The 24,139-nt window shown below is 42.6% G+C and overlaps 2 protein-coding genes across 2 annotated transcripts in view; one reads left to right on the top strand and one right to left on the bottom strand.

Annotated features, from left to right (window-relative positions):
- Positions 1-8,816, bottom strand: part of LOC117551378 (NLR family CARD domain-containing protein 3-like) — a 79,214-nt gene extending 70,398 nt beyond the window's left edge. Inside the window, exon 1 of the mRNA XM_034224245.1 lies at positions 8,742-8,816. Within this exon, the coding sequence (XP_034080136.1) occupies positions 8,742-8,744 (3 nt within the window). The 5' untranslated portion in view covers positions 8,745-8,816. The remainder of the gene's footprint in view (positions 1-8,741) is intronic.
- Positions 1-24,139, top strand: part of LOC117551382 (protein NLRC3-like) — a 143,422-nt gene that overhangs the window by 29,053 nt on the left and 90,230 nt on the right. The gene's annotated exons all lie outside the window — the stretch shown is intronic.

Raw genomic sequence — 24,139 nt, 5'->3', positions numbered from 1 at the left:
TATTCCCCACACTGTCAAATGATGACACAGTGATATCTGCATTACTCATCCACTAAAAACATCAGTGTATCCTTGTTAATTACACAATATTGATTGGTTTAAATTGTGTACAATGCTTTTGTGTTTTTAACCTTCGATTCAGAGAAAAAATAGTTTTTTAGGAGTTAAGACACTACAGTTTCCGAAGACACTACACTACCCAGAATCCCCAGCTATCGTTTGGGACTACAACATCCGCTTTGCTTTACAAACCCCGTGATTAGTCATCAAGCTCTGTGATTGGATGTTGGAGTGGCAGTGCAACAAGGTTACGCTGAGCGTCAACAGCTCTTTGAAATGGAATGGAGCCACGGCAGACTTTCCAAAACTGGATTCGATTGAGTCCACCCCCCCCCCCCCCCCAGAACTACACCTGCTGGCTATTGTGTGTTTCGCAACATGTTCTATAGCACGTCTCTTTATATCAATCAATCAATCAATCAATGTTTATTTATATAGCCCAATATCACAAATGTTACATTTGTCTCAGTGGACTTTACAGTTTGTACAAAATATCAGTATGACAATACGACACCCTCTGTCCTTAGACCCTCACATCGTACAAGGAAAAACTTCCAGAGAAAACCCACAGTTTAAAGGGAAAAATGGGAGAAACCTCAGGGAGAGCAACAGCAGGACCGGAGGATCATCCATGACTCCGGATCCCGTCGTATATAGACACCAAAAAGAAAGACATGTGGGGAAGCTGGGTTAATGGGAACATGAGAGTACACAGGTATAGACAGAGAGAAGGAAGAAGTAAGATGTCCCCCGACAAACTAAGCCTATATCAGCAAAACTAGGGTCTGAATCTAATCAGCCCTAACTATAAGCTTTATCAAAAAGGAAGGTCTTAAGCACACTCTTAAAAACGGATAGGGTGTCTGCCGCCCGAACACAAACTGGAAGCTGATTCCACAAATGTGGAGCTTGATAAGAAAAGGCTCTGGCTCCCATTGTACTTTTAGAGACTCTAGGAACAACCAACAACCCTGCATTCTTGGAACGCAATGCCCTAGTAGGACAGTAGGGTATAATGAGTTCTTTAAGGTAAGATGGCGCCTGCCCATTAAGGGCTTTGTAGGCGAGAAGAAGAATTTTAAATTCTATCCTGTGTTCTATAGGGAGCCAGTGTAAGGCAGCCAGAACAGGAGTAATGTGGTCCCTTTTCCTAACTCTGGTTAGTACACGAGCTGCAGCATTTTGAATCAGCTGAAGCGACTTGACTGACTTCTTGGTACACCCTGATAATAAAGAGTTACAATAATCCAGCCTTGAAGTAACAAATGCATGGACTAGTTTCTCTGCATCGTTTTGAGGCAAGATATGCCTGATTTTTGCAATGTTACGTAGATGGAAGTAGGCGGTCCTTGAAATTGATTTTATGTGGGCGTTAAAGGATAAATCCTGATCAAATATAACACCAAGATTCCTTACAGTCTCACTGGAGGCCAAATTAATGCCATCCATAGTTAGTATATCCTTAGATAATTTGTTTCGTAGATTCTTGGAGTACAATAACTTCAGTTTTGGTCGTGTTTAACATCAAAAGGTTTAAGGTCATCCACGTTTTTAAGTCCTTGAGGCAGTCTTGAATTTTATTTAGATGATTAATTTCATCAGGCTTGATTGATAAATATAGTTGAGTATCATCCGCATAACAATGAAAATGTACAGAATGATTCCTTATAATATTGCCTAACGGAAGCATATATAATGTGAACAAAATAGGTCCGAACACTGAGCCCTGTGGCACTCCATGGCTAACTTTGGTTTGCGTGGAAGATTCACCATTGACACGTACAAACTGAGAGCGTTCAGATAGATAGGACCTAAACCAGTCTAAAGCAGTTCCCTGTATGCCAACTAAGTGCTCTAGTCTTTGCAATAAGATATCATGGTCGATAGTATCAAATGCAGCACTGAGATCGAGCAAAACAAGAATAGAGACACGTCCCTTGTCAGAGGCTATTAGAATGTCATTTGTGACTTTAACCAGAGCTGTCTCTGTGCTATGATGTGTTCTAAAGCCAGACTGAAAAGCTTCAAATAAATCATTGTTTTTTAAGTAATCACACAACTGTTTTGCGACCGCTTTCTCAAGAATTTTTGAGAGGAACGGAAGATTGGAAATAGGTCTATAATTGGCTAAAACCTCTGGATCGAGGTTGTGCTTTTTAAGAAGCGGTTTTATCACTGCTACTTTGAATGATTGTGGAACATAGCCTGATAATAAAGACATATTCATAATATTTAATAAATAAGTGCTAATTAATGGAAAAACTTCCTTCAACAGCTTAGTTGGAATTGGGTCTAACATACACGTTGATGGTTTAGAAGAGAGAATCATTGAATTTAATTGTTCAAGGTTTATGGCTGAAAAGCATTCTAGTTTACTATCTAGTGTAATATTAGAACTTACGTTTCCGGGAGCTGTTGATAACACTATACTGGTCAAAGGCAAGAGGTCATTAATTTTGTTTCTAAGAGTAACAATTTTATCGTTAAAAAAGCACATAAAGTCATTACTACTGAGTGCGATGGGAATAGAAGGCTCAATCGAGCTGTGGCTCTCTGTCAGCCTGGCTACAGTGCTGAAAATAAATATAAGACATTTTCGTATTTCCCACAATCAGAAGTTGCCAGTATTAAACTGTGTACACCCTGGAGGTTTAGGGGATACGAAACACAGTGGTGTTATCACATTTAAAACATATAATTAATAAATGGGTGAATGAATATACCCACATGACAGCTAAGGTCAGAATAGCTTTATTTAGCAGCTGGTCTTATGTCTGTGACCCCTCCTGTTGTTCATTGATAAGCCTGAAACATGCACTTTGCAAATGTTGCAAATATGGCAGAAGCCATCGATCATCTTAAGATAAGATAAGATACTTTATTGATCCCAAGTTGGGAAATGTTTTTGTTACAGCAGCATACTACTTTGTTCTACTCCAATTCAGAGGTTAACCTGGTATTTGTACTCCACTACATTTATTTGAGTTACTTTGCAGATTCTGATTAATGATGTGAAATATAAACAACCCTTAAATCAGACTTTAGTTACACCTGAGTCAAATTCAGGGAAGGTGATTGTCAAGTGCCAAAATAAACTATGCAATATATTGGACGTTAAGTACTTTGTCAGACTTCATATTTATCTCTGGATAACCCCAACGTTTTTTTCTTATTCAAAAGAAGACCTTAACTTAAAATATTCTTTAATGTTTAAATAAAGCCTTATCAGTTTGTCTGTTTTGCATCCTCCTGTTAATGTCTTTGGACTTCCTGCACTAAACTGTTTTATTGTAGAGATCTCTACAGTATCTTCTTGCTATTTTCAATTTTGTATGTAGGCTACTCTTAATATTTAAATGTTTTCATCAAATAAAACGTATTCAACAACTAAATTCAATAACGTGCTTTAACCACTAGGAGGCGCGGGTTAAAAAACAGTGGTGTCGTTAATAAAACATAATAATATCAAACATAATATGACTATTAACTTTATTGTGAAATTAAAACAGAACGGTAAAGGAAAACACAGTTTCAGTCTCTCGATGTGAAGCTTATACATTGTACCATGAACCTGTATAGACCTGTAACAGTCAACTGCATGAGGAGTTGGAAAGGTATAGTGAATTAATTAAATAATTAAAATGTCGAACTCGGACTTCATTTTAAGGACATTTCGGCCAGGGGTGTAGAGCTATATTTGTTTAAACCACCGGATTGGCAAAACAGGAGCCTTGATCTATGTATTCATGTCTGTGACTCTCACAGTATCTGCTGCCCACAGCTATTTTATAGAAAGAAAACCTCCTTTACTTCATGAAATCTCTGCAGCACCAGGAGGCAGCGGGAGGGTTAACTCAGCCTCTGAGAAGACGAGCGCGCAGTGCCTTTCACGCACCGCCTTTCACGCACCGCCTTTCACTGTGTTTACCTTCAGAATCATTAGAAAGGCTAAAGAGCGGTGTGGCTGATGTGTTTTAACCACACACACAACACACACACACACACACACACACACAACACACACACACACACACACACACACACACACACACACACACACACACACACACACACACACACACACACACACACACACACCACACACACACACACACACACACACACACACACACACGCACGCACACACACACACACACCATGTATACATCACTTCAGGGGACATTACATTGACTTACATGCATTTCCTGGAGACTTATCCTAACCTTAACCATAACCAACACATGCCTAACCATAACCCAATTTAGAGGCAATGGACGTCCACTCTCGGGAGACGTCCGACAGTGGTGCGGTTACCCAAAGTGACAGACCTAATTCCCCTTGCATTCCTCCAGAGTCAAAATTTGTCAGAGTAATTTTTTTGAGAACCAGAGAAAAGGGGTGAAAATGAGAAAATGTATCCAAAAATAGTGCCTCACAACGCGGGTAGAGTCCCCTATCAACTCCCCTTGCATTCCTCCAGAGTCACATTTGGAGTGAGAACCAGGAGAAAGCGGGGGAACATGAACAAAAAGTATCCGAAAATAATGCATTCTGTGCGGAAGAGTCAGGCTGTTGAGGTTGACTCTGCAGCACATGTGCTGCGCCATGCATCATATGTGGTGATGCATCTTATGATGGCCAATTTGGCTGCTCCAAGAGCCCCAAAAGACGGACTAATGATCTCCAGCATGCCTCCATTACTTGGGCACTTAGGTTATTTCACACCTCCAGGAGAGAGACCGCGAAAACCACCTCTCTGTGGCCCCTCACAGACCACCAAAGGACGGACAACAGACCTCCAGCATGTCTCCCTCACATGGGCACTCTGCTTATTTCACACCTCCAGGAGAGAGACCAGTAATTGCACCTCTCTGTGGCCCCTCAAAGAGCCCCAAAGGGCGGACTAATGACCTCAGCATGTGTCCCTGACAAGGACACCTCCATAACCTTGCACACCGTGAGTCCCCGGGCCCCCGGACTTAACTACTCCCCCACGGACTAAACCCAGATGATCACACCCTACAGAACCTCATGCCACTGGTAACACTTAAAGGTGGTGGATTTTTGTGGTGCTTTTCTGTCAGCCCATCAGCATCCATATTTGGCCTTCTTCACAGCACCACCACCCCTTCTGTGGAGGATATTCTCATGCTCCTGGTAACCCTTTAAATAGTCTGATACTACCAGGGCTCATCACTGCACTTTACAAGCCAGAAATAATGTTTAAATGGTCGGGAAAAGTGTTTTTAAACGTCTGGAAGAGATCATTTAACATTGAACCTCTCCTTGAAATGCACAGAATATGTCCATTTTCAGGAGAGGGTCAATGTTAAATGATATCGTGCAAAATGACAGGCTAAAACCCAGGAATAAGTGTTTAAAATAGTCTGATACCTCCAGGGTGCATCACCGCATTTTACAAGCCAGGGAAGGTGTCTGAATCCTGGGTAAACTTTGTTTAAATAGTCTGATACCTGGCACTTGGCACCTGGAATCTTCAAGGTTATATTAATGTTTTATTATTTATTTAATTATCACACGATTTTTACAAAAACAGTATACACAATAATAAACATAATAAAAACATGATTAGCGGGGGCCCGGGGGCCATATTAGCCGTCTAACTTGTACGGTGCACCGGGGAAAAAAGGCTGAGTCCACGGCCCCTACCCCCTCATCAGGAGTATCAACCGGCCCTGAAGAAGAGGTATCGCTGCTCTCCGCCCCTGAGCCCTCTTCGGAGGTATCTGACGGTGGTAGAACTCCTTCCGATGATGATGCTGCTGCAGCTGCTGCCGCCCTGAACATGGAGCGGATCTTCAATCCCTCCTTTATTCCAGGCGTATTCGCGTAGAACCGGTCTGCAGTGCTTACGTCGTGACACATAAACCTGGCGAGAATCGACCTGCTATCTGGATCTTGGTGATGCTTGATATTGTCAGCCAGGGCAGTGCGCAGGATTGTGAAGGTGACGGCTGTTTCTAGCCCAGCATCAGCCCAAGCCCTCTTCAAGGTTCCTGGAGGCATGCTTCCCCGTTGTGAAAAGGAAGAATTCATTCTGAGGACCCGACAAGTCCTCTTTTATCCCCATCCACCGCATGACCCAGCTAAACTCCTTCACTGTAAGCACTAGCTGTGCTTCGCCAAATGTCTTGGCCGTCTGCTGATCCTGCACGTGGATGATGTAGCTCTCAGCAGTGCCCCTTCTGTCCGCCTCAAAGACCTCAGTGTTGGTCATGTTTGCGTACACACCCGGACGGTGGCCATACAGGAGGCTCCAATGGAGGGTTAGATAGCCATATAGCAGGTACTGGGTGATTGAGGTCGGATTGCAAGCCATCAGGTCAAGGAGATCAGGGATGCGCTTCTCAGCGGCCGCCATGATGGCGAGAAGCTCCGCCTGGCTCGGCAGACGATCTAGCTTGTTCCTCTTCATCTTGAACTGGTGGACAGTGACAGACTTTTTCAAGTTGTTCATGTTGGCTGTCACCTCTCTGATGATGTGGGTCATATCAGACTGGGTGAGCCTGCACCCCCGGAGCTTTGACTCAGACAAGTACCTCAGGAGATGGTTCACATTCTTCAGGAACAACAGCGATGTTGTGACTGCTCGGCCCGACTTTACAATATACTCGCTCCAGCCACGGACCCTCTTCGTGTTGTTTAGGAACAGCCAATCTGACAGCCGGTTAACACCATGGGCCATGAATACAAGGAAGTTCTTTATCCGGCTGACATTGGACAGACAATTTTCTTTCCGTTTTACTGTCGGTGCGACACCCTCACAATGATGTCTGTATGTCTGAATGTACGTCTCCATGCTTTGAGGCAACGTGATTTCACGCATGGTATTCCCCCGTCCCTTCCCAGTGGACCAGTGATTTGGGGGAGAGGGCCAGTCCTCATTACAGGAGGCTGCTGGGGACCGCATGACAGTCTTGACCGGGGTCTTGAGAGGGGTCTCACTACGGGAGGCTGCTGGGGACCGCATGAGAGTCTTAACCGGGGTCTTGAGAGGGGTCTCACTACCGGAGGCTGCTGGGGACCGCATGAGAGTCTTGACCGGGGTCTTGAGAGGGGTATTGCTGCCGGAGGCTACTGTGTTTATGCCGGAGGTACTTGAGATTGCCAGGCCCTTAAATCGTATACATTCTTCCTCTTCCTCAAGCACAGCAGCAGTGGCACTCTGCTTCCTGGGTATTAGCCCCTTTTTCAGCCTGGAGCGCAGGGTCTTCACCTCATCAATGAGGGCATCCTTCTGAGCCCTCAATGCCATATTTTCCAGCATCACCTGCCTGCAGTCCTCTTCGTCACACTCAGTATGTGGGGAGAAGGGTAGAGGGTGCACCGGGTATTCCTCCTCATTGTCTATATCCAATGATGTAGCCATTCTAATGATGGGATTAGTCTGTCTGAGGTCATGGAGCAACTGCAGGGCCACACTATGCTTCAGCCTTGCCAGGACCTGATGTGCTTCATCTCGGGAGAACTCAGGGTGGCCATGAGTCACATGACGGTCCAGTTTCTTCCCAGCATACGAACACCCTGTGATGGGACAGGGTTTGGTCCGAACATTTATTCGGCCACTCGCCATTTTAAGAATGATGCCTCTTTCCTCCAAGTTCCGCACTGCTTGTTTGTGCTTAAGGTGCTTGTTCAAAGCCAGATAGAAGAGTCTGCACACCGGGCAATCGGATGACATCCTTACTGAAACAGACACAGTGAATTGTATTTAAATTATTTTATGTTTCTCCATTTATACGCGTTAGCGTAACCGGTGATTGCAACCATGGGTCCGATGCTTCAATGCCTGGTACACGGACCAAGGGAGGACTTGGGTTACCACCGGGTTAAATGTTCCCACCTCCGCACCAACGCGGGGCTGGTGATGGCAACATTGGGTCCGATGCATCAATTCATGGTGCCCCGACCATGAGAGGGTTTGGGGTGCCCCGGAACCAGGCAGTACCCCAGCAGGAAACACGTTGTATGGTCAAAGGAGGAAAGAGTGATAGAACCGGGGTAAAGCAAAGAAAGTGTCCGACAATAGTGACTTGTGAGGCAGCCAGAGAGTCTGTCATCTCTCCGTCCTATCCTCCAGGGTACCAGAACTGGGTCAAATTGACTAAAATGTAAACAAAATAAGTTTCAATTCATCCATGGAAAAGGGCTGAAACTGAAAAAAAGTATCCGAAAATAGTGCATCATGAGCCCGAAAGAGTCCCCTGTCAACTCCCCTTGCATTTCTCTAGAGTCAGGAAAAACTCTGTTATCTTTTGGGAGAACCAGAGGAAAGGGGTGAAAATGGAGAAATTGTATCCCAAAATAGAGTCTCATAATTCCCTGACAACTCCCCTTGCATTCCTCCAGAGACCAGTTCAAAAACTTAAAGTTTGGGAAGAATCATACCGGGGGGTCTCCATGCAACAATTGTATCCGAGCCAAAGCACTCATGGAGCGGATGCATTCCTCCATGATGTGAAACAGACGTTTTTTTTCTGAGTCCTCTCAAAAACCGGGTTTCCGATTTCGTGCAGATGGTAGCTTGAAAAACATGAATGCATTTTTTTGACGGAGGAGGGGAGGTCTCGATTCCCCTCTCCGTTGTAAAATGCAACGGGGTTAGGGTTACTCAAGATATTGTTCCTTGTGTTTTTCACTGGAGGGAGCCACACACTCACCATAAATATGGAGTCCAGGTGAGTTTGAAGCTGCTGGGCAGACTGACCACCAGGACCCTCTGATCTCTGCTGATGAACTCTGTGGAGCAAAGAGGAGGATTTTAAAACAAATACAGAAAATAAGAGTTATATTTGCTGTGTTAGAAGATCCTCATTCAAACTGGACATACAGCTTATTTTAAGTAATATACCGTTTATGAATAATGTAGTGTGCGGTAGACTGGTCTCAGATGGTGGATCCGTATAGAAACACAATCACTGATAAAAGTGTAATAGAGAATTAAACTGGATAGTCTGCACAGTCAGCAGTTATTAGGCCTTGGGGTTTGGGCGCCCTGTTGTATGAAGATTAGCTGAGGCTCTCTTCATCAGCTGGGTTAAGAGATGACCCCTTTCTTACTTCTTAATATGCATAAAGAAAGGTTGTAAACCTTCTCTCCTTCAGATACTGATAGGACTCAATATATGCCATGAGTCAGAGAGTAAACATCTGACTCATAAATAATAATAACAATACATTTTATATTTGGAGCAGTCTTTCAAGACACTAAAGAACACCTAACAATGCATTAAAGAAACACTCAATAAGGTAAAGCAGCTAAATAAAAAATTCAGGCTGGGCTGACAGAAAAAGAGACGAGGACAGGAAGTAGCATTGATCAATAAACCGGAGGACTAAAGTGAGTGAGGGGCGGACTGGCCATTGGGAATACCGGGAGTTTTCCCGGTGGGCCGGTGCTGTGCGTGGGCCGGAGTGCCAAACATTTAAATAAATTAAAAAAACATTTTTTTTTATTTTGCCTAAATCCTACCGGCCCACATTTGTAAGTGTGCCGGCCACTCCCTGGAGGGGTGTGGTCCACACCCCGCTGGGCTGGGCCGTTTTGATAGGCTACCTATGTTCTATCTATCAGATAGTTTCACTTTCACACATCAGCCAGTGATGCAGCCCATATAGCCCGTATAGCAGCTGTCACTGCGCAGTGAACGATCAGGAGTGAGTGACTGAGAGACCTAGCTGGCAGTTGCTTACAGATGAATAAACAAGCTCCAAAGTGTAAAGGCGTTTTTGGATAGTTTGTGTATACAGTATATAGTATTGTAGCGAGCCCTGGGTTCAGAGGGAGGGGCTTGCATAGGGGAGGGGGGGCGGGGGGTCGGCAGGGAAACGGGGTTCAGGGGAGTGGCTGTACCCAACCCAGTCTCATGGCATTTCGTGTTATAGTCACGAAATGTAATCTATTGAATCGTGTTCACCAACGCGATTATCCCCTTTTTTTTGTGTCACACAGAACGATTTTAAATGTTCTATGGGACGTCTCTACTGAACGTTTTCGTTTTTCCCACAATTAGAAGTTGCCAGTATTAAACACATTGGTGTTATCAAATGTAAAACATATAATTAATAAATGGGTGAAAATCGCTTGTGTCCATAATGCGCAGCATTAATACCCACATGACAGCTCATTGATACTTTGTAATTCTACTCCACTACAATTCAGAGGTTAACCTGGTATTTTTACTCCACTACATTTATTTTAGTTACTTTGTAGATTCTGATTAATTATGTGAAATATAAACAACCCTTAAATCAGACTTTAGTTACACCTGAGTAAAATGCAGGTAAGGTGATTGTCAAGTGCCAACAATCAGGAGAGATATTTGATAGTTGGTGCTGGAGAAGACTTAACATGTATCTGCAATTGACATGAATGGAAACGAGTAATAAAGTATATTCATTACTCGTTATTCTCTACTAATAGTTCATTAAAGACTGTATATTATGGCTATTTTGCACATCCCTTTCAAGATTTCAAGATTTTCAAAGGTTTATTGACATATCATATACACAACTACGGTGTAGTTATGCAATGAATACAAAACTTGGGTCACAGGTTCCTCAACAGTGCATTACAAGACATCTATCAATATGTGTGTCCCTCCACCATTAAACTGTCATATTCTGCACATTTTTTATTCTATCTACATAAGAGTATAATTCATATGTATAATATCAGTTAAAATAAGTGCTTCAACATAGTTAACATTGCAGGAAAGCAATATATTAGACGTTAAGTACTTTGTCAGGCTTAATATTGATCTGTAGATAGATACCCCCAACGTTTTTTTCTTATTTAAAAGAAGACCTTAATCTGTTATTTAATGTTTAAATAAAGGTTAATTCGTTTTTCTGTTTTGCACCTCCTCCTATTAATATCTTTGTACATTCTGCACTAAACTGTTTTATTGTAGAGATCACTTGGAGTATCTTCTTGATTTTTTATATTCTATATTTCTATCACAGACCTTCTACTTTCCCCCTATGAAAGTATATGTACTCTTAATATTTATATTAATCAAATATAACACATACAAACAATAATTCAATAACGTGCTTTAACCACTAGGCGGTGCACACAAGGTACACACAGCCATAATAACTTTGTATTATTAGTGTTGGACACTTGTATGTACAACATCTGAAGATGTGTAGTTTTATTCATGCTTTCACATAATTTTACAGCATATTGCTATACTATTTCAGACTCAGTATTTACATTCTTACATTCAAAATTCAATCCAATTCAAATCAGTAATATCTTTAAAAACTACAAGTCCTTTTATATCAGCTGTGCACCGTTATGGTGTAAATATAACCTATCTGTGAATTAGATCAAATGTAAAAGTCAGCCGAATTAGTGTTGATACTGCAAGGAGACGTATTGTGTGAAGAGAAATTGAAGATGTTGTTTAATTGTTGAAATATTTATGATCCACGTCAAGTATTCAGTTTCGGCGGCATTTCTTCAGTTTTTCCAAAGGTCTTCTCATCAGGGCTCTATAAATAAAGAACTACGGCAGATCTGTAATATGTAATGCAGCCGAACCGTGTATTACAATGCCGTTATGTGATGACTTTCAAAGAGAAAAGCAAGAGCACTCGGAATTAAGTATTATTTTATTCTTTTAAAATGTTTTCCGGATTTCATATAATATAAACACCAAATCCCAGCATGCATTGCGGCTAAAAACATCCAATCAGCGTAGCTGAGGATCTTGGGTAATCGCTCGAAATGCCTACGTCTGTTTCCGGTTATTTTTATTTTGAAATTCAGTTCCTGACGAACGCCAAAAAAGCCCGAGATTATGGAATTAAACCAATAAATAAAAGCAAGGATAATTGTGTTTTATTGGTGAGTAAATAGCAGTGTGTTATTTTGAAAAGAATAACAAATTAGAAGGAAAAAAATATTTTAAAAATACGAGGCTCTGAGCCCCATTTATTTTCCTCACAGACGGCAACACTAAAGGTCTAAAATAAAGACCTAAATGAATATTTGGGATGTTCTTGCCTTTAGATTCTCCCAATAAGTCCAAGTACAGAGGGTGACTTTGCTGTGAAAAAACACATTTCCACCAAAAAAACGTTAGCAACCATGAATGTGTACACATTCATGAAGTAATCTTCGTCATAACTAGCAAACTAAACATCATGTACATCTACTGCACAAATAATCAGAAATAAAAACTAATTACTCGCATAAAATGACATCAAAACGCATTTTAATGGCCAAATGAACCTTAAAATAGGCATTTTCCACCGAGAATAACACGAAGGTCGGCCATTGTTGTTGATCACGTGGTCTATGAAGGTCTATGGGACGCCCTGCCCGTAGAAGCCTGACGGTCAAGGGGTCCGCTGTCCGCAATGAAGGTCTATGGGACGCCCTGCCCGTAGAAGCCTGACAGTCAAGAGGTCCGCTGTTCGCAATGAAGGTCTATGGGACGCCTTGCCCGTAGAAGCCTGACGGGCAAGGGGTACCCTGTACGTAATATAGCGACGGGGAGGGGCCCTGACCGTCCGTCAATATGTGACGGGATGGGAGTGAGAACACAGACACACACACACACACACACACACGCACACGCACTTTGGTTACTTTAGTTGGAGTCAGTGCTGGAATTGGGCCGGTACTCACCAGTACGCAGTACCGGCACTTCTGGTTCTGACCCATGGAGTACCGGCACTTCTTGCTCAGTACCGGCATGCTGGCGGTACTCCGGTACTCATGCACCGTGCCAGTACTCAACACTCTCCCGCCGTTCTTATTATACATCCATATATATATATAACAAGCCGCCCGGTACTCAGTAGATGCGTCATGAGGGTGCCGAACGGACATTCTCATCGCTCTAACCGCTGGAGTTTCACAGCGGCTGTCAGCTGTTTACTCCTGTCATTCAAACAGAACGTGCTGGAGAGGGGGCGGGGCTTATCTTCTCCATGTAAATACTGTGGTGGAAACGACTATGTCAAAATTAACCTATTTGACCGTGATTTAATAGTAATACACGTTTCAAAATAATAATAATAATAATGCCGAAGTAACAACATACTGAAAACTGTTAGTAAAACCATGTTTTAATGCTTTACAATTTACATACCTAGATGCACGTGTGTTGTGTTTATGCAGTGCAACTCCCACCCAGTGGGTGGCTATGTAGAGTGATAGAACAGAGCAGGCACGCCCCCGAGAGAAGGAAAGCAAGTCACGTCACAAATTAGCATTTCTAAAATGTTAGCGTGGATTAATAAAAGTGCAAAAAGACAGCGGTTGTCGCCGGAAGAAACTTCAAATACAGAGAATGCTGTGCCTGTGTTGGAAATTGTGTCTGATGGGGAGCTTTCTTTGGTTGATCCTCCTGCTCCAGGTTCTAGTGCATTAGCATTAGCACTAGCTCCTCCGCCTCCTCCAGAGGTTAGCTGCTGCTGGCGCAACTGCCACCACCAACACCGGGCAAAGCGATGCACCTGATTGCTGGACAACGGACCAGGTGCAATATTTTTGCAAGACCAATGCATGGCTCCTTCTTAAAGATAAGAAGCTAGGATGTCGGATATGCAGAGATGTCAAATCGTTGGGAATACACACTGGACAAGGACGGAAACTGTCAACTGAATGGGGTGAGTGTGCAGTGTCTCATTTCGGTGTTGACAAGGGCAAACAACAAGCTAGCCTGAGAAAAAAAATCAAAGAACATAAAGAATCACAAGCCCATGTAAAAGCTGCTGACATCCTTACATCTGCTTCACGTGAAACTATTCAACATCAAGTGCAGTCTATGCATAAATCTGAATTAGACACCACTATCAGAGTTTTTCGAACGGCATATAAAATTGGCAAACATAGCCGGCCATTCACGGACATGCCAATTGATTTGAATGTACAGAAACTGAATGGGCTGAACGTGGGCAGGGTTTTGCACTCCAATAAAACCTGTGGCGAAATCATCGACCACATAGCTCATGAGCTGAAGAAAAAAATGGCAAAAGACATTACAGAAAACCAAAGAAAACTCTGTGTTTTGGTCGATGAATCTACCACTATTAGTGGTAAAACGGTGCTTGTTGTGTGTCTACGCTCAGCATTAGCTGATGCTGAGCCCGAAACGTTTTTTTGGGAGCTGATCGAGTTGGATGGAACAACGGCTGATGACATCACAAAGGCGTTAATGGAGTGTCTTGGAAGAGATTTTAACGAGGACTTTTTAGGTCAGTGTTTCGTTTCTTTTGCATGTGATGGGGCTTCAGTCATGCTAGGGAAGAGAACAGGCGTTGCTACCCAGTTGTGTAGTAAATTCCCAAGCCTGTTTGTGTGGCACTTGCTCCAATCATCGTCTAGAGCTGGCAGTTGGGGATGTGGTCAAGGACGTCTCAGGGCTCAATCATTTCCAGATCTTTTTTGACAAACTCTATTCCTTGTTCCATGCCTCCCCCAAAAATCAGAGGCAGTTAGCGCAGTGTGCGCAAGCAGTCGGACAGCGTCTCCTGGTGATAGGGCGTGTTTTGTCCATCCGCTGGGTGGCTTCAAGTGAAAGGAGCGTCAGAGCAGTCTGGGAAAACTACCGAGTGCTTCATGATCACTTCACAAATGCTGCAAACGACACGAGCAGGGATTCCAGAGACAGAGCAAAGTACAAGGGCCTGGATGATGTGCTCACATCTGCAACGTTTGTCAGCAATCTGGGACTGATGTACGATGCGCTCACAGAGCTCAGCGACCTCTCTCGGCAACTCCAAAAAAGAGAGATGACACTGCCTACAGCAGATAGGCTCTTAACTCGAGAAATACGAGTTTTTGAATCCATGGTCACCATGCCTGGCCCACACATGACTACAGTTCATACAGCTCTAGCTGAGAAGTCCTTCAAGGGTGTTGCCCTGTGTGAGATTGGCAGGCTTGTACAGATTCATGCAGGTCAGTTTTTCCGCAGTATGGTAGAGAATCTGAGACACAGAATGACTTCCACAACCTCCTCTCATGTCAGCACAAGAGAAATCCCATTACATGGCCGGGAGGCCCGGGACAATCAGCTAATCCAGGACATGAAAGTTATCCATCCTGGAAGTTGGCCTGAAGAGGAGTTAGACGTACAGTATGTGGACGTGGAGGTGCTACGTTTGTGCGAAGTGCTGAATGTGGACAGAAGAGAGACTGTTCAGGGCTTTCGCGAATACAAGGAAACCAGGGCATCCCGTACACCTGCTGCCATGGAGCCTCTACTGAAAGCAGGTCCGAACCATCGCTGTCTCCACTAGTGAGTGTGAGCGGGCATTCAGCTGCATGAACGATATCCTTACTGCAAAAAGGAATGCTCTCTCTGTCAGCCGACTGTCCAGCCTGGTTTTCATTAAATGTAATGGACCATCACTAGGACAGTTCAATCCGGAACAGTATGTGAGGGTCCTGGCTGGCAAAGGGAAGGAGAAGTGCTGATGAAAGAGCCTGTCCAGCTCCAGCCCCTGATACTGATGTCCCCAAGGCCTTCTGGAGCCTTTTCTAACAATGTGAAGTATATTGCAAAGCAGCTCACCCAGTGAGAAGACTTTTGGCATAATGTGCCGATTTGTACAGATCCTGGAGATAGAAGGACTTCAGACCAACCAGGGAGTTATCTGATCAGCTTGGTGTTCAATGTAACTCTTTACCATGGCTCAGACTTTGTTACTTGCAGTTACAGTTTCTCATTTTAGATTGTGCAAATTTTGCATTTGTTTTACATGTTCTTTGTTCATGCTCTTTATCATTTTTCTGAGTTGGAAAGTTAGATTGCATCATAGTTTACTTTATACATATTTGTATTCTTCAGTGGTGAAGTATATTGCAAAGCAGCTCAGCCATGTGAGAAGACTTTTGGCACTTTTTCGTTTTCTGAGTTGGAAAGTTAGATTGCATTCAAAATGTACAGAAATACTTAATTTTGTTAAAGCTTTTTATAAAAAATGCTTCTGACCCGAGCTTTGTTTCCTTGTCATTAATGTTGAACACCACCAGAGGGGCTCTCACCTGAAAGGTCTCTGCTTCATGTGTCTTCAGCAGAAGATCTAGACTTTGATTGCTATATTTTCAGTTAATATTGACCTTACTGAGCTTTAGCCATATCCGCTGCCTATCATAAAAAATGTTAAGTACAGTGAACCTTTCTAAAATATACAGTAGTAAAGAGACAAACCCACCAGCATTATAGTAGCCAAATTCTTGTTTGTGGGCTGTATATATAAAATTGACTTGAAAAAGTTGCTGATTTTAGAGTACTGGCACCTTTTTCATTCCAATTCAAGCACTGGTTGGAGTAGTAGAAATACATGAAAACCCATTTAAAGCTTAACATAGGATGTTAGCATAACAGCATCACACATTAAAGTATCAAAGGTGAATGAACTCATTCTGAAAAATAATACATCATATTATTTTATAATAGTCAGTTTATAGTTTAATGTGGGTGTTACAAAAATATACAGATACATAAATAAACATAAAACAAAATTAAAGTATATAAAATAAAATAAAGCCACCAACAACACTAACCCTAGTGTAATGTTAGTGTTGGCTGTTCATGTTTTAGCATTTGTTTTTTTTCCCTTGTATGTCTCTTTTGGTTTCCTCTTATTAGCATTCTTGATTTTTGTTGTGTAATTGTATATTATTTACTCCACTAAATTTCCCATCTTGCAACAGTGTTTTATTTCGAAAATGTATAAACATTTACAAAGATATTCATTTAAAATCCCCTTTCTCCCGTGCACCCTCACATTCACATACATTGAATAAAATAATAAAACTGTGGTGTTTTTTACCCAGAGTGAGGAAGGATTTCTCCAGGTCTCCCTTCACCTCCTTCCGTACACAGGGTGTCGTATTGTCATACTGATATTCTGTACAAACTGTGAAGTCCACTGAGACAAATGTAACATTTGTGATATTGGGCTAAATAAATAAACATAGATTGATTGATGGATTACATCATATGCAACAGTGTTTTAATTCGAAAATCTATAAACATTTATGTACCACTTTACAATAAGATTACCCTTATAAAGGGTTTATGAATAGTTTGTAATTAATTAATTAGGTTGTGAACACTTTATAAATCATTAATAAGCTTTTTTAAGACATGAGATAAACAGGGCAACTGTGACCGGTTGCTTGCCAAATAGTGAGCCCACATGTATCTGTACTGCTAAGGGCCGTCACTCACTTCTCTTATTTTTCATTTCCTCGCTCCTCGGTCTCTGTCTCACCGGAAGTTGATTTGTCTGCGCCATCTTGCGTCCCAATGGCCTTATTTCTGCCGGAGGACCGAGGACCGAGGAGCGATAATAGAGGAGCTATAATCGTGGAACCACCAGACCAGAGCCGTATAATAGAAGAGTTATGACATCTCCGTTCACTCCAATGGACCACTTTTTTACAGCAATGGCGGATCGTGGAGCCTCTCAATCGTTCCCCGGAAGTTAGCGCCAAGGCTAGCAGAGCGGTAGAGTTGCAGCATAATAGACCGTTCGTGACGGACTTTTAAAGGTAAGAAGAAGTTTAAAGATTTATATTGCGGATATTATCAGTACATCTGATTCAATTGAACATGTGTATTAAAGGATGTCAGTGGATTATCCCTAAATTAGTAGATTTAGGGAACGTTTACAGATAACAGATCAAGCTAGGATACCGAAGCAAGTTAGCAACAGACGTTGAACGGCCTTTTAATTGTAAATTCCGTTCTCTTAATGTCTATTTGGTCCAACGTTGTTGAATTAGAGAAGAGGGGCTTCTAAACGGGATTGTATGCGGGGGTGGAGGGAGTTAAATATTAGATAAATATAACTTTGGTGCGTGTAAGAGTGAGTGTTTTTAGCAGAGCCATATTGTGTCCTTGTGATTATGTTGATTGTTACCTGCCTGTATAATGTTGCAGCTCAGCTGATTTTGGATTGATGGCAAAGGGAGAGGGACTTAAGTGAGAGTGAAAACACAAGGTAAGTTTAATACTACTGTTTTATATAAGTAAGCATACTAAACATGTATTATATCACTGTATTATATAAGTAATCTTGTTAGTAACCTACTGTATGGCAGGTGGAGGGGCAGTGATGTTACAGGTGGAGGAGCAAGACTGCAAACTCACAAGACAGAGAAATCAAAGTTTATTCTCCAGAGAAGAGGTTGATTTCACTTCAATTTTTTATTTCATATTTTCTAAAGATGTGGAAATGGCAAAAAAAAAAACGTGAGAGCTGTAACCAAAACAACTGTAACAACAGGAGTAGAGAGCCACTAAGGTTTTTCAAGTCCCTCTCTTACTCCATTTTGCCAACCCAAACTTCCAGGTACATGACGGGACACCTTGCTTGTTTTTGTTGTTTGCTCTCCTCTGGCTGGGTGCTGGCAGGTGGAGGGCAGTGATGTTGGCAGGTGGAGGGCAGTGATGTTGGCAGGTGGAGGGCAGTGATGTTACGGGTGGAGGGGCAGTGATGTTACGGGTGGAGGGGCAGTGAAGTTACGGGTGGAGGGGCAGTGATGTTACGGGTGGAGGGGCAGTGAAGTTACGGGTGGAGGGGCAGTGATGTTAGCTGGGTGCTGGCAGGTGGAAGAGCAATGTTTAGTTCAAATATTTCCATTGCAACGGCTAATGGAAATGATTGCAGCTGTGGATCTGTTTGGGGGTTGCTGGATGTGGTAGCTTGGCTGCTGTTGTTCCTTTTCACCTTTTTGGATTGGCTCTTGCTTCCAAAATGGCCATCTTTTAATTTTATTTTTTTCTGTCATTTCTGATTTGTTTTGCCTCAATTCTCAGCCTCAGCCGTACAAATCTTTTTACGAGTTTTTGTTGTACTCCACAGCATGACAGAAGCCTGCTGGAGAGGGCCTGAGCTTCTTTCTCCAAGACACCCACTGCGTTGGGGAGCTGCATGAGGGAGGAACCAGTCTTGGTCCTAAATAGTTCCTCAATTTGGTGAATGAAGTCAAAGGCTTCTTGGGAGGGACGACAAAGAGCACCTGCCTTGAAGTCTTTCAAGTCCACTAACAAGCTGTTGTCAGCAGAAGGACTCTCATCATGGTGCTCTGTTGCAATTTTGCATTTTTCACAGATGCTGGCAAACTTGATGATTTTGTGGACGATGTAGCCTGCAAGATGGAAGAGAATACATTTCTCAGTTTTTGTGAGGTCAGGTGCAGCTGCTCTGTTCACCGCCATCAGCTGTTCCACTCTGACTGATGGAGTGATTTTTGGCTCCCCTGTGTCCAGGAAGTCTGCCAAAAAGCTACTGTGGTCTTCCTGGTAGCTCCCAGAGCTGATGGTGGCGAGGAACTGCCCCACAGATATGATTCTCAGTGCATGATGGAATTCCACTGGAGTTGGGACAGGATTTTTAGACCTCACACAGCTGAATGTATTTTCAAGGCAGTCTTGTGTGAACCTTGACGTTAACACAAACCTGTGTCCTTGTGTAAGCATCTCCTCTTGTATGGCCAAAATTGATGTTGTTGCCATTATCACCCCTGTTTGAACAGGCTTCCAACCTCCCTTTTGACCTATCTTTATCCCACGAAACAGATGGACGATGTTCTGGAGGAAGGTGATGGCCTTTTGGTACTCCTCCATCTTGAGCCTGCTCAGGGCTGTAATTGGATGGCGAGATGACATCAGATCAAACCAACGATCAACCTGCTCCAGGAACCACGCTGTCGTCAGGTATGACAGAGGGCGGTTTTCTTGCTGCACCATGTATTTCAGCCCAGCACTTGTAGCCTTACTGAACACATTTAGAGCAAGACCAACCTTCATCTTATCAAAGTGACTTGGCTCGATGGCTGCAGCTGAAAGATGGGGAGCTATTTTTAAGGCCATCCCTTCCTGAAAGGTCAATAAGTCCTTAATGGGGACCACAGAAACCTCGTTAGAGGGGAGGTTCTCTCTGTTAACAACATCCTCAGGAATTATGAAGACCTGCCCGTGGGCACTTTTTAAATGTTTTACCAGATGTGGGACATCGGGCATGAAATAGAGCTGCCTGTCTGGTTTTGCTGGATGTGGCACCGATGTTTTATTTTGGTCCACCCCAAAGGATTTCCACATGGCTCGGTTAGGGCTACCCATGTCGGTGGTGACATCAAGCACATGTAGCCCTATGGATGCTGCCCTCTGTATTATCTCAATAATGATTGGCCTGTACTCTGCTCCATTGGTAGAATTGCCAGTGTAATGATATGCCACTACTTGCTTCCACCGTGTTGTGTTTCCAGCCAACATAAACACACAAGCATGTGTTGCCACCCCTGTGTGACCTGGTAAAGTCACATCACCGTACAGTTTGCCTGTAATCATGTCTAACTCCACACTTGGTGTGATTGCCATTTCATCCAAGGTCAACACACACTCCCTTTCAAGGTCTGTCAATTTATCTGCCTTCAATTTTAGGAAATCAAAGACCTCTGTCAACACACCAGGCTCAAACTTAACACATTGCATCCTTCTTTGCAGTGTCCTTATTCCTGGAAGGGGAATCTTCAATTCCTGCAGAGTTTTGTAACCCGTTGGTCCGCTCGCAAAGAGCATTTTTAAAGCCTTCTTAATTGTCTCATTGCTCCATTTCATCCCCTTTGTGGTGAGTCTGCCTAATGCCTTCAGTTGGTCTTTTGAAAACGTTTTCTTATATTTCTTGTCCCTAATTTTCATTGTTTTCTTGAGAGCTGCATTTTCCTTCCTGATTTTTCTTAGTGCAGCCTTTGCTTTTTTGGTGATTCCTTCTTGGCTCTTTAATTTTCTCTTTAATTGTTGTAATAGATCTGTTTGAATGGCTGCTGGTTCCCTCGTATGCTGACTGGCTGCTGGTTCCCTCGTATGCTGACTGGCTGCTGGTTCCCTCATATGCTGACTGGCTGCTGGTTCCCTCGTATGCTGACTGGCTGCTGGTTCCCTCGTATGCTGACTGGCTGCTGGCTGAGTGGGTGGTGTCCGCCCTCCCTGTCTCTCCTCACTAGCCATGTCCTCTCTTTCTTCACCCTCACTTTCCTTTCTCTCAGTCTCCTCATCCCTTCTTCCCTCAATCTTTGAGATTAATGTAAGTAGAAGACATGGCACTGTAAATGTTCGAACATTTAAAATATTATACCACTTAAAAATAAGAAATATTACTTTTGTTACTAAGAGTTCATACTTATTATACGTGTGTCACCTTTCACACTATAGCTGTGATCATGAGCTATGGGCTTTGTAGATACAGGTCCCGGGGTGAATCGTGGTGCAGGGGCCCTTCTCTTTTTGACCACAGGGCGATGCACGAAGATGGTGGGTATAGCCTCTGCTCTCAGCCTAGTCTTGCCCTTTTTTGTCTTGACAAACTGGTCTGCATCAAAATGTGCCTGCGGAGTGACTTGAGGTTACTTCACACACAGAACAACTCAGTTGTGTCTGCCCACATACATATTCCATAGTGGTTGAATACACAGTATTAGGAAACACTTTATACTTACTGGACATGTTATACTCATTACATACTGTATATACAATATGACCAAGAATGTGAGACAACTTTATAGAAATTCATATCACATATGTTACTGATGCCATTTGTCATACTTTGTTAAACTCACAAATAATAAAGTTCCATAACTTCAGTTGGGAACAAAGACCACACCTTATCTCCCCAAGGCAATTTCCCATCCAATAGGTGTGCTATATAGGTGTGTATAACCCTTTCTCCTGTCTGTTTATCCCTCTTTCAGCACAAGAACCAGAGGGGGATTCAATGGAGCCTGAATACCTGCACTGAGACCCTCACCCTGCACCCTGAGTCTCAACTCTGTGTTTTTCAAGCCTTTCCCTGTTTTTTTTTATTAAACAAAACATTAAGCTTTCCCAATGGTGTGGTTTTTGTTTTGTGAAAAAGTGCAAATGCAGTGTTTGTATATAATTACCTCACATATTTTTTTGCTGTTGGTTGTGAAATTGCTCCTGCTGACTTGAGCCAGCCATTTCCTCCACTCTGTGTCAGTGGGGAAGCCGTACATTCGTACTCCTTTCTCGGAGCGATTTGAGCATCCCCAGGTAGCACAGCAAACCATGGTGGCGACTGGGAGGCAGCACAGCAAACCAGGACAACACGGAGGAAAAGGCACAGACAAACTGCATGATATGCTATTCAATGTTTATTGAATTCCATGTATTTGCAATGGATGTTCCTAAAACAACACATTTAACATCATCATCATCATCATGCTGCTGCTGCTAGTCCTTTGATAGTCACCTGTCGGTCTCCTGTCCTTTCTGAAAGCCATAAAGATGACATTAGTCATTTAGATAACTTGTGTCCTCAATTACCATGGTTACTGAAACTACCATGAATTTAAGAAAATGGTAGACATTAATCTAATCTGAATTGTAAAGCATTACTTTAGATCCCCTCCCTCTAAATATATCAATAAACATTAGAAAGTGATGCTCCTGACTACCATACAAGTTTAAGAAGATAATATTGGTTTTAAAGAATTCAAAGCTATAAATAAACAGCAACAGGCTCTTTAACCAAGGCACTGTTAGCCTAACATGTAAACTAGTTGTTCACACTAATCCTAATATTATCACTTAATATTAGCAAATTCTATTTTATTTTTTAAAACATATCGATTTGTTGTATAAATATTGCAAATCAAAACCTTTATTCACTAATAATTACCAAAAATCGTAGTTCTATCTCCTGTTATCAGTGCATTCACATTGCCCGCCATGAACTTCCGGGGAACGATCCTCGTCTACATGAACCACGTGACGATAACCGTTTTTGGACTTCCGTTGTCGTAACTCTTCTATTATACGGCTCTGCACCAGACCATCCTCCGATGAAATGCTCAGACACTCGCCCCGCCCCCTTACTGTGTATCGCTCACTGATTGGACGATGCAGCGCATGCACTGATCTGATGCTTCTTGACATGAGAGCAGTTTCCCAGCGGAGTGAAGAAAATACATGAACCTCACGGGACTCACTCCTCAGTTTATACCGTGTTCTGTTTCATGTTTCATTTAGTTACAAATATGTGATATATCTGAACAACAAAGTGGTCAAAAATTATTTTATTCATTTATTGGAAACATTTTCATGATCGCTTTTTTCGTTTTACATTTTCATTTATTGTCATTTCCATTCAGTCAGTCATTAAGTGCTATTAAAATGTGAATGTGATATCCACACAAACACACAAAGTGTGCAATCCAATGAATGTTAATCTAACTGGGTTTTGATAGATAACATATCTCTTTTTCTTCTTTCAATTATTTTATTTCTATTGTGCACTCTAATCAATATTAATCCAACTATTGTTCGTTTATACATTTTAAGAATGGCGTTTATCTTTTTTTAGAATGAGTTCTTATTTTATGTATTTGGGTCTACAACAGATGATACAAATGTTTGTGTCAGTAAATGTGTACTAACAGAGGCGGGGGTGTGTGTGGAAATAACGGGGACAGAGCTGCTGTCAGACGATCAACTGTGCGGCGTCATCACAAACGGACGTCGCTTCACGTGACGCTCCGGAGGAAAGGACTTCCTCGTGATTTCCTTGCTTCTCTCCATGCTTCCCTGGTGGGAGGGACTAGTCACAGGGAAACGACGCAAGTGAGGGACGCAAGGAATCCATTTAACCGAAGTGAGAAGGGCCCTAAGTCTTATATTGGCTACCTAGCTTACTTCGTCTTCTTCATCAGCCAGCATCCTTGGTATCTGATGTTCACTGAGTTGATTATCCCCCCTTCCATCTTGATGTTTTCTTGGCATCTCATATCACCAGTGGCGGCGGGTCATTAGGGGCAGGTGGGGCACAGCCCCACCTAGTGTCAGAAGAAAGTATTACAAATAATGATTACAAAAAAATACTAAAAAATAAATAAAAAAACATATAAAATATATTTTAAGGTCATGTTTAATAATCTGATTCGTCTGTACATTTCTGTTTTAGTCTGTGTTCTTCTAATTAGTGTCTAGAGTGCCGTTTTGAGCTGTTTAGAGCCATGTGGGACAAAACCCGATCCTGCCCCTCCCTCTCACAGTCTAAGTGA

This window comes from Gymnodraco acuticeps, unplaced genomic scaffold (genome assembly GCF_902827175.1).
Source record: "Gymnodraco acuticeps unplaced genomic scaffold, fGymAcu1.1, whole genome shotgun sequence".
NCBI classification, from domain to species: Eukaryota; Metazoa; Chordata; class Actinopteri; order Perciformes; family Bathydraconidae; genus Gymnodraco; species Gymnodraco acuticeps.
The sequence above is the reverse complement of the archived record's forward strand: the minus strand, read 5'-3'. Positions and strand labels throughout refer to the sequence as shown.